Source organism: Cetorhinus maximus, chromosome 15, assembly GCF_964194155.1.
Source record: "Cetorhinus maximus chromosome 15, sCetMax3.hap1.1, whole genome shotgun sequence".
NCBI lineage: Eukaryota > Metazoa > Chordata > Chondrichthyes > Lamniformes > Cetorhinidae > Cetorhinus > Cetorhinus maximus.
The window spans coordinates 98,754,552-98,766,346 of NC_135893.1; the positions used below are offsets into that span (position 1 = coordinate 98,754,552).

Consider the following 11,795-nt stretch of genomic DNA (forward strand, 5'->3'; position numbering starts at 1 on the left):
CCATCCCTAGTTGCCCCTGAGAAGGTGGTGGTGAGCTGCCTTCTTGAACCGCTGCAGTCCATGTGGTGTAGGTACACCCACAGTGCTGTTAGGGAGGGAGTTCCAGGATTTTGACCCAGCGACAGTGAAGGAACAGTGATATATTTCCAAGTCAGGATGGTGTGTGGCTTGGAGGAGAGCATGTGGTGGTGTTTCCATGCATCTGTTGCCCTTGTCTTTCTAGATGGTAGCAGTTGTGGGTTTGGAAGGTGCTGTCTAAGGAACCTTGGTAAGTTGCTGCAGTGCATCTTGTAGATGGCACACACTGCTGCCACTGTGCGCCAGTGGTGGAGGGAGTGAGTGTTGAAGGTGGTGGCATGCCAATCAAATGGGCTGCTTTGACCTGGATGGTGTCAAGCTTCGTGAGTGTTATTGCCTAAGTCATATTTGTCATCCTATTTGAATATAGGCACGACTTTAGTTTACTTTCACTCCTGAAGAATCTCTGGGATACCCAACAGTTCTTTCATGATTATAGAAAGTGAACCACAGAGGTATTATCTTAAAACCCTATGATATACTTCACTTAATAATGAAGATTTATTAATCTTAAATCTTTGAAAGGAAAGGAAGATCTTGCATTTAAATAGCACCTTACCATGTAACAAGCATGTCCTAAAGTGTTTTGCAACTGATGGATTACTTTTGAAGTGATCATTATTTTTAATAGAGGTCACACAGAGGTCAATTTTGCAAGAAGTGAATATTTAAATTGGTGAATAGGTGCGAACCAAGTGGGCTGCTGATCTTGAGTGTTGTAGGGCTGCACTCATCCAGGCAAATAGAAAGTATTCCAGCACACTTCTGACTTGTGCCTTGTAGATAGTGGACAGGCTTTGGGGCGTCAGGAGGTGAGTTACTCACTGAAGATTCCCCAACCTCTGACCTGCTCTTGGAGCCACGGTATTTATATGGCTGGTCCAGTTCAGTTTCTGGTCAATGGTAACCCTCAGGACGTTGATAGTGGGGGATTGAGCGATGGTAATGCCATTGAATGTCAAGGGGCGATGGTTGGATTCTCTCTTGTTGGAGATGGTCATTGCCTGGCACTTGTGTAGTGCAACTGTTACTTGCCACGTATCAGCCCAAGCTTGGATATTGTCCAGGTCTTGCAGCATTTGGGTACGGGTTGCTTCAGTATCTGAGGAGTCGTGAATGGTGAACATTGTGCAATCATCAGCGAACATCCCCACTGCTGACCCTATGATGGAAGGAAGATCATTGATGAAGCAGCTGAAGATGGTTGAACCTAGGACACTACCCTGAGGAACTGCTGCAGTGATGTCCTGGGACTGAGATGATTGACCTCCAACAATGACAATCATCAGGACACTCACAAGGATACCAACATAAGGGGAAAAACAACAATTTATGCTGTATGTGAAGAGACTGCTGATTGGTTGGCAAGTGGCGTTATCATCAGTTGCCATCAGTGGCACATTCTCCATGGCAACGCCACTTGCTGACCAATAAGAACTCTCTTCACATACTCACATACAGTATAAATTGTTCTTTCCCTATCGCCTCCCCCCCACCTTATATTAGTATCCTTGCGAGTGTCCTGATGAGTGCAAGATGAAAAGCTTAGGCAAGCCTCTTTTTTCAGCAAACACAACCATCTTCCTCTGTGCTAGGTCTGACTATAGTGGAGAGTTTTCACCCTGGCTCCCATTGACTTCAATTATGCCCGGGCTCCTTGATGCAACACTCAGTCAAATGCTGCTCTGATATCAAGGACGGCCACTCTCACCTCACCTCTGGAATTCAGCTCTTTTGTCCATGTTTGGCTGTAGTGAGGTCAGGATCAGAGCAGCCCTAGCCAAACCCAAACCGAGCATCAGTGAGCAGGTTATTGCTGTGGCAATTCCAGCAATAGCTTGCTGCTTGGTAGCACTGTCCACGAAACCTTCCATAACTTTGCTGATGAACGAGAGGAGGCTGATGGGGCGGTAATTGGGTGGATTGGATTTGTCCCGCTTTTTGTGGACATGACATACTCATTTTTCACATTGTTGGGTGTTGTAGCTGTGCTGGAGCAGCTTGGCTAGGCGTGTGGCACGTTTTGGAGCACAGGTCTTCAGTCCTATTGCCGGGCTTTTGCCATGTCATCATCCTTCTTTTGTCTGTAAAATTCACTGTCCTCCTACCTTATCATTTCCTGAATATCCTATACTCCTCCACAATGAACTCACTCTCATCTTGTGGGATAAGTTCTGATTCTGTGATCCCTGTTATATTTTAAGAAACTATCATTACACAAGCACCATCCCACTCTATCTCTTTTATATGGACCAAACAGAGGTTTTGTCTAATTAAGAGATGATAGATGCCCCCCCAACCCCTTCATAAAAGGGAAGCCTCTAATAAACTAACAAAATAAACACAAAACTTCAAAGGAAACTTAACAGGCAGGATTTTACCATCGGCCAGCAGGGGGCGGGGCTCGCTCACTGACGTGTAAAATGATGCGGGATAATGTCGGGCGGAACCCCTGATGTCATCCCGCCCCATTTAAATCCTCAGGAAGGCGGGGGCGCAGCAAAATCAGCTGTGGGTCGGCCGACCTGTCAATGGCCAATTGAGGCCATTGACAGGATCATTTAACCAATTAAAGGACCTGCCCGTCCAACCTTAAGGTTGGCGGGTAGGCCAGGAGCCCCGGCTGCAAATAGAGAAAACATGAAACCTCATCCACCGGCAGGATGAGGTTTCATGTAGGGATTTAAAAATTTAAATAAAGTTTTTTTGGAAATTATGAACATGTCCCAACTCAGGTGACATTGTCACATGAGGGGACATGTAAGGAAATTTGTTTTTTTCTATTTTTAATATTTTTGAAAGTAGAGGCGATCTCCCCGAGGCAGCACTTAGCCTCAGGGAGATGAGAGCGCTCTTTCGTGCACATGTGCAAAAAAGCACACTCTCAATTTTAGGCATTCCCACCCCAGCCTCCCCACCCCCGCACAGGGAGTGCATAGCACTTCCCTGCAGACATCACGCTGGGCGGGTCCTAATTGGCCCGCCCACATAAAATGGCACCGCGCCTCCGATCGGGGGCACCGATCAGAAGCGCGCCTGCACGCGCCCGCCCATCAACTTTCTCCCCCAATGGGGGGAAAATTATGCCCAACAAATCAAATTAAAATAATATTTCTGGGGGCGATGATGCACTCCAGTTCTGCCCAGTGCCCACTGGTCGCGGGAGGCTTCAAGCGGACTGGTGGACGCCGCATGTGCCCTTGCCAGGGACATGCGGGTGCAGATGTAGCTGCGGAAAAGAGGCAGGCAGCCAAGTTGATCGACCTCCTCGACCGCCCACTGCCTGGACCTGTTGAAGGCCACCTTGGCCACTAAGCTAAGGAGCAGTACCGATGAGGTAGTGCTCTGATTTGCCCACTCCCCTCCACACCTGGTGGCCAAACATTAGGAGAGCGGGACTGAAGTGCAGCCAGAAATTGAGGAGCAGCCCCCTCCGATAGTGAAAGGGGGGGCTGCAACCTCTCACACCCCAAGTACCTGCAAAGCACAGACACCTCTGGGCCACGGGAACCGCAGTCAGTCCGGGATCACCTTACCGCACCCCATCGCCATTTTTACCAGGGCAATGAAATCCTGCCTTCCTCCCTCCCTCACAGAGCATTGATGATTTCTGATTATTTGTACAGTCGTGAAGCAATAGTCAGATGTCAGTAGAGCTAATCTGTCACTGCTCTGTCTTGTTAACGATGCTGCTGGTATCAGTGTGAGAGAAAATGTTCTGGTTGCATTGAATAATGACCCAGAAGCCTCTCTAACATTGTCTGACCTTGAGATGCCCTTGTTCATAAAATCGATAGCCGATGAACATTGGATCCCTCTACACAGAGTGTGTATGGGTCTTGTTTAGCCAGTTCAAAATCAGAAGCTCCCTCAAACTGAAATGAAGCCACATCCCTCATACAGTTTCTATAAATATTTTACTGTACCTGCTGCACTTGGCGTATTCCATCATTTCAGTCCATTGGACGGCAGGGAAATCGCGTGGAATTGTAGGATTCACGTTATAATGCTTGACTTTAAGTTGCCATAGCGACGGTGCTCTGCATCAGGAGTTTAATCACCAAATCTGAATTCCAAGCGGTTATCAGATTATCAGATTTATCCAGAGCGACAGCAGCAATCACCCAGAATGCATTACCCTGCCTCTGTACACAAGTGATGGGTGTGTGACCAATTCAAGGCATTGCTGAAGAAAGAGACATGTCGAAGCTTTTCCTCTTGCACTCATCAGGACACTCGCAAGGTTACCAATATAAGTGGAAAACAACAATTTATACTGTATGCAAAGAGTGCTGATTGGTTGGCAAATGGCGTTGCCATGGAGAATGCACCACTGATGGTGACTGACAGTTAACTGACAAGCACTGTTTGAAATTTAAACCAGGCAGCTTGACCCTGATTGGTCAAGGCATTGCCCTGAGGAATGAACCAGTAAATGGCTGTCACTTATTTTGTTTAGATGAAACAGGCACAATGCATGTACCTGAAAGGGGAGGCAGTGGCATGGTGGTATTGTCACTGGGCTAGTAATCCAGAGACCCAGGGTAATGTCCAGATTTGAAACCCACCATCCACAACAGCTCTGCCTTAAAAATATTCAAAGACTCTGCTTCCACCGCCTTTTGAGGGAGAGAATTCCAAAGACTCATAGCCCTCTGAGAGAAAAAAATTCTCCTCGTCTCTGTCTTAAATGAATGACCCTTTATTTTTAAACAGTGACCCCTAGTTCTAGATTCTCCCACAAAAGGAAACATCCTTTCCACATCCACCCTGTCAAGACCCCTCAGGATCTTAAAGGCTTCAATCAAGTTGCCTCTTACTCTTCTAAATTCCAGTGGATACAAGCTTAACCTGTCCAACCTTTCCTCATAAGACAACCTGCCCAGCCTTAGTAAACCTTCTCTGAACTGCTTCTAATGCATTTACATCTTTCCTTCAATAAGGTGACCAGTACTGTACACAGGACTCCAGATGTGGTTTCACCAGTGCCCTGTACAATTGAAGCATAACCTCCCTACTTTTGTAATCAATTCCCCTCACAATAAATAATAACATTCTATTCGCTTTCCTAATTACTTGCTCTACCTGCATACTAGCCTTTTGTGATTTATGCACTAGGACACCCAGATCCCTCTGAATCTCAGAGCTCCTCAATCTCTCACCATTTAGATAATAAGCTTCTTTTTTATTCTTCCTGCCAAAATGAACAATTTAACATTTGCCCACATTACACTCCATTTGCCAGATTTTTGCCCGCTCGCTTAACCTATCTATGTCCCTTTGTAGCCTCCTTTTCTCTTCTTCACAATTTACTTTCCTACCGATCTTTGTGTCATCAGCAAATTTAGCAACCGTACCTTTGGTCACTTCATCCAATTCATTTATATAAATTGTAAACTGTTGCAGCCCCAGCCCTGTGACACACCATTCATCACATCCTGCCAACCAGAAAAAGACCCATTTACGCCAACTCTCTGCTTCCTGTTAGCTAGCCAATCTTCTATCAATGCCAATAAGTTACCACTCTACACCATGAGCTTTTATTTTCCACAATAGCCTTTGATGTGGCACTTTATCAAGTGCCTTCTGGAAACCTAAGTATAGTACATCCACCAGTTCCCCTTTATCCACAGCACATGCGAATCCTTCAAAGAACTCCAGGAAATTGGTTAAACATGATTTTCCTTTCACAATTCCATGTTGACTCTGCCTGATTGCCTTGATTTTTTTCTAAGTGTCCTGCTATACCATCTTTAATAGTAGCTTCTAACATTTTCCCTAAGACAGATGTTAGGCTAACTGGCTTGTAGTTTCCTGCTTTCTGTCTCCCTCCCTTTTGCTATTTTCCAATCTTTTGGAATCTTCCCTGAATCTAGGGAATTTTGGAAAATTTAAACCAGTGCACCAACTATCTTCCTAGCTACTTCTTTCAGACCTTAAGGTGAAGTCTATCCAGACCTGAGGATTTGTCAGCCTGCAGCCCCAACAATTTGCTTGATACCACTTCCCTGGTGATTGTAATTTTCCCGCGTTCTCCTCTCCCTTCCATTTCCTGATTTACAGCTATTCCCAGGGTGTTACTTGAGTCCTCTCTAGTAGAAGCCGAAGCAAAATTCCGGTTTAATTCTCCGCCATTTCCGTACTTTCATTATCAATTCTCTGGACGCACTTTCTATAGGACCAATGGTCACTTTGTTAACCCTTTTCTTATTTAAATATCTATAAAAACTCTTATATTACTAGCTAGCTTTCTGTCATACTGTAATTTTTCACTCCTTATTAATCTTTTTGTCATTCTTTGCTGCTCTTTATATTCTTTCCAATCTTCTGACCTGCCACCTGTCTTTGTGAAATTATACGCTTTTTCTTTCAGTTTGATACTGTTTTTAACTTCTTTAGTTAACCACAGATGGTGGGTCCTCCCCTTGGAATTTTTCTTTCTCACTGGAATGTATCTATTCTGTGTATTCTGAAATATCCCTTTAAACGTCTGCCACTGAGCCTTCATTGACCTATCCCTTAACTTAATTTGCCAGTTCACTTTAGTTAGCTTCGCTTTCATGTCCTCATAATTGCCCTTATTTAAGTTTAAAATACTAGTCTTGGACGCACTTGTTTCTTCTCAAAATTAATATAAAATTCGATCATATTATGATCGCTGCTACCTAGGGGTGCTTTCACTATGAGGTTATCAATTAATCCTGTCTCATTGCACAATACCAGGTCTAGTAAAACCTGCTCTCTGGTTGGTTCCAGAATGTTCTAAGAACTTATTCCGAAAACATCCTATGAATTCTTCCTACGCTACCTTTGCCCATCTGATTTTTCCAGTCTATATGTAGATTAAAATCCCCCATGATTATTGCTGTACCTTTCTGACAAGCTCCCATTATCTCTTCTTTTATACCCTGTCCTACTGTGTAAGGGGGCCTGTACGCCACTCCCACAAGTGATTTCTTGCCTTTATCATTTCTCATCTCAACACAAACCGCTTCTACATCCTGGTTTCCTGAACTTAGATCATCCCTCTCTAATGTGCTAATACCATCATTAATGAACAGAGCCACCCGGCTCCCTTTTCCTAACTTCCTGTCCTTCCTAAATGTCACGTACCCTACAATATTTACGTCCCAATTCATGTCATCTTGTAGCCATATCTCTGTAATGGCTATCAGATTGTACTTATTTATTTCTATTTGCGCTATCAGTTCATCTATTTTGTTCCTAATGCTATGTGCATTTACATGTCTTTCATCAAGTTCGCCTGACAAGTAGAGGGGTCCTGGATTGTTTCTGAATTAGTTGGGAAGGCCAATTGTGTCCCAATTATTACGTGGACCCAAATATTTTAGGAAAGACTCCACGTTCTAGTTGAATCCATTAAATAAAAATGATATTGAATCCACCAAATACAACCATATCTGTTATAAATGGAATTTTAAAGTACAAAGAACAAAGAACAAAGAAAAGTACAGCACAGGAACAGGCCCTTCGGCCCTCCAAACCTGCGCCAATCATATTGCCCGTCTGCTAAAACATTTTGCACTTCCAGGGTCCGTATCCCTCTATTCCCATCCTATTCATGTATTTGTCAAGCTGCCTCTTAAACACCACTATCGTACCTGCTTCCACCACCTCCTCTGGCAGCGAATTCCAGACACTCACTACCCTCTGCGTAAAAAACTTGCCCCGCACATCTCCTCTATAGTTTTCTCCTCTCACCGTAAATCTATGTCCCCTAGTAATTGACTCTTCCACCCTGAGAAAAATCTTCTGACTATCTACTCTGTCCATGCCACTCGTAATTTTGTAAACTTCTATCAAGTCGCCCCTCAATCTCCGTCACTCTAGTGAGAACAATCTGAGTTTCTCTAACCTCTCCTCATAGCTAATAACCTCCAGAACAGGCAGCATCCTGGTAAACCTCCTCTGCACCCTCTCCAACGCCTCCATATCCTTCTGGTAATATGGCGACCAGAATTGCACGCAATATTCCAAGTGTGGCCTAACCAAGGTTCTATACAGCTGCAGCATGACTTCCCAGCTTTTATACTCAATACCCCTGCCAAGGAAGGCAAGCATGCCATATGCCTTCCTGACTACCTTATCCACTTGCGTTGCCACTTTCAGTGACCTGTGGACCTGTACACCCAGATCCCTCTGCCCGTCGATGCACTTAAGGGTTCTGCCATTTACGGTATAATTCCTGCCTGTATTAGACCTTCCAAAATGCATTACCTCGCATTTGTCTGGATTAAACTCCATCTGCCATTTCTCTGCCCAAGTCTCCAACCGATCTATATCCCATTGTATCCTTTGACAATCCTCTTCACTATCTGCAACTCCTCCAACCTTAGTGTCGTCTGCAAACTTACTAATTAGCCCAGTTACATAAAAGTAATAAACTTTTGCAAAATTAACAAGGTTCCTCTAGCCATTGATTTAACTTTTTCCCCTCAATGATGGTCGGTAGGTACATTGTTACGTGAATACATTTTTACTTTAATATTATCCATGATTTTCACCCATTTGTTTGTGGAGAAGAAATCGGAACAGCTTATTAGAATTTGGCATTTTGAAATTAACACTCCCGTTAATTTTGGAAGGATATATATTTATCCTGAAAGTGCCTCAAATGTGTCATCAACCCAGAATTCCAGCTTAAATGTGGCTAAGAAAACAAAGTCAGTGTTGAACTGACTGCCGGGAAATTGAAACTAATTAAAATCATGAACATAATTATTCAAAGTGAACATTCTTTACAACTGACGGAGCCACCTGCAAGCACACAAGTCCAGAGATGGCTAATTAGGGGGAAATAAATATACCATATCTTATCTGGATCTGAGTAAGGTCTTTATTGGAGGAAGACTGAAAGGTTAGGAGAGTGGGAATACAGTCTAGCAGTTGTAATGCCTCATTAACTTCAAGGTCTTCAAGGGGCACTTACAGGCCTGTTCGAAGTGATTGACACGAAAGGGGGTGAACCCTTCTGACTCATGTTGGTCAATTGAATGAGAAGGGGTTTTTCTTTGAATTTAAGGTATATGAGCAGGACCATGGCAGACCTCTCGCCCAATTCTCGCAGATCATCTTCATTTTCATTAGCCATAGATCCCCTTTGGCCTCTTCAGTATTCTGTAGGGGACTTCATGTAGCATGTGTCGAAGGGTAACCTGTACACGTGCCAACGTTTACCCACGAGAAAGAGGAGGAAATTCTAAGCGTTAGATTGTACAGTTATTCCAGCCAATTACAGGCAGTGATAGGTCTGTCACTTTAAGTTTTTTGAGGTCAGGGGAAATGATATTTAAGAGAGCCAGTTGGATACAGTCACATTGTGTAAATTGGATTCAGCGGCAACATGGAAGCCAAGAGGAACAGATGGCACATTTACTGAGACAGAGTCATCGCTCAGTGTTGCTAATGCCAACATCATTGTCCATTGTTGTTCAACTCAACCACTGGACTATCAGGATAAGATCATAGATAATTCTGCACATTGCTACCCACCTGCAAATAGACTCTAATCTATTCAATAAACGGTCTGTCTAATGCTGTTAACTCGTCAGTTGTCTAAGGCGTTAATCCTGAATTAATCTCACCAATTTGCATTAGTCTCAGACACTGATCTCAACTATAGATTGATAACCACTGATCCAATTAATGCTGAATTCTGGTGATACACTGAACTGCCTTGACAACTTCGATTTTCCATTTTGTTAACTAATTCTATCTATTAATTATATGGTATTCAAATTGTTAGGTGACCCCGTCTACAGGTATTGATACTTGCTAACGTACACTCAGTGTTTAAGTTCAAATAGTGATAATTAGGATCCTGTGGTTAATAAATAATTGATGGTGCATGACTTGCTGTCTGTTTCTTCTTTGCTGAATTGGCAAGAAAGGGTTGACTCACGCACTCAATAGTTTATGTGTATCCTAAGTGAGGGCTAATAAGATGAGTTCATCCAATTAGAATTTAGATGTTAGACATTTGGTGAGACAAATTTAGACATTATTCATCCCAAGTACATGCTGGAAAGTCAACTTCATGTAATTCCTCAATGAAGATTGAAGGTGACAGGGTTAAGGATTCACCTGATTCTTTGACAAAAATTTGTCAGGATATGAAAATGTTTTAAGGGTTCCTGAGGTGATTTAATTAATATTGAATTAATACTAAGTCAGTCTAAAAGGATGAGATGTTACGCTGCGTTCTTGCCTCTCAGGTGGGCATAAGAGATCCACAACACAACTGGAAAAAGAGTAGGAGAGTTCTCCCTGGCCAGTACTTATCCCTCAACCAATATTACTAAAAAAGCAGATGACCTGGTCATTGTCACATTGCTGTTTGTGGGAGCTGTCTGTGTGAAAATTGGTTGTCATGGTTCCTACATTGCAACAATGACTTCTAAAGGGTTGTAAAGCACTTTGGGATATCCTAAGATCATGAAATGCACCAAATAAAGGCTACCTCTTTCTTTTTCTTTTAGCTACTCATAGCTGCCTGACTTCATTGTGCCTTAGAACGCTTCAGTAATCAGGCAAGAGCTGCTGAATATGCAGCAAGATTACAATCAGATACAGAAAAATACATAGAAAAGTTAGAATAGAAGATAAACATTAAATCCACCTCGCTAATTGAAGTAAAGATATGTGTTTAACTAGGCTTCACATCTCTTTACCAGTGATTAATATGCTGGTATCCTTTAAATAATATTGGACACAATCTACATTATTGGCTGATTATACAGCATTTGCAATTCTACTTTCCATTAGTTTTCTAACCAAGCACAATCTGTAATTGCTTAGATACAATGCACAGATAAAGATTAATCTTCAGCTCCATTTCTTACCAGTACATATGGGAGCATCCATCAGAATTCTCAAGCTCCGTCCTCTGATAATACATATTATCAAGACTGAGGAAAAGACAAACTTCAACTCACTCCCAGTGAATGGATTTCACCGTTTCCAACCTCTCTCGTTGATTAACTGTTGTCAGACACCTCCGGCTCTGTTCCATGTGATGGAGCACAAGTGGTTCGCTGTCTAGCGGAGGGTGGAGGTCAGAGCTCAACTTGCACCAATGGTCACGTCCACGGTGTTCAACATCCAATTAATGTTCAAGGAACGGCAGTATACCTTCGAGACAGTTATTAATCTGGAGTCAGGCACGTGGTTGTGATCCAACCTGCACTGCCATTGTGTGGAATAAGACAGCAAGAAGTGATAGTTGACAGGAACCACTTGCCCATAGATCTACCTGTGTAGGTCTCCCAGAGTAGTGTGACCAGAAACAAACAGCTGCAGCACACACTGTGACTGAAGTGTAACAGACTTTAGGAAATATGGCTTGTGAAGGGTAAGGCTTGTAAATGACTGCTTGTTCCAGAGTTCTGAACAGATGTGACTCTCAGACTAATCCTGATCAACACAGCTGTCTACAGCATCACAAGGAATATGCCATCAGTCATAGATTCCAAATCTTTGCTGCCAGCTGATATACCTCAGTTTAAACAATCAATCTCATTGGGACTGGGTCAGATACACGCTTCACTGGGTAGCGATGGTACCTGTTTCCAAACTGATCCAGTAGACAACATTCTAAAATATGGGTGCCTCTGGCAAAGCACTTTCAGGTTTAAAGTTTACCCCATGGATCATCAGCTGAAGACAATTAACTTTGTCTTCAAATGGTTTCGTTTAAC

The 11,795-nt window shown here is 43.1% G+C and overlaps 1 protein-coding gene across 1 annotated transcript in view; it reads right to left on the bottom strand.

Moving 5' to 3' along the window:
* Nucleotides 1-11,052, bottom strand: part of LOC144691035 (syntaxin-binding protein 4) — a 140,882-nt gene extending 129,830 nt beyond the window's left edge. The window contains exon 1 of the mRNA XM_078559040.1: nt 10,941-11,052. Coding sequence (XP_078415166.1) covers nt 10,941-10,996 — 56 coding nt within the window. The 5' untranslated portion in view covers nt 10,997-11,052. The remainder of the gene's footprint in view (nt 1-10,940) is intronic.
* Nucleotides 11,053-11,795: the final 743 nt, after the last annotated feature.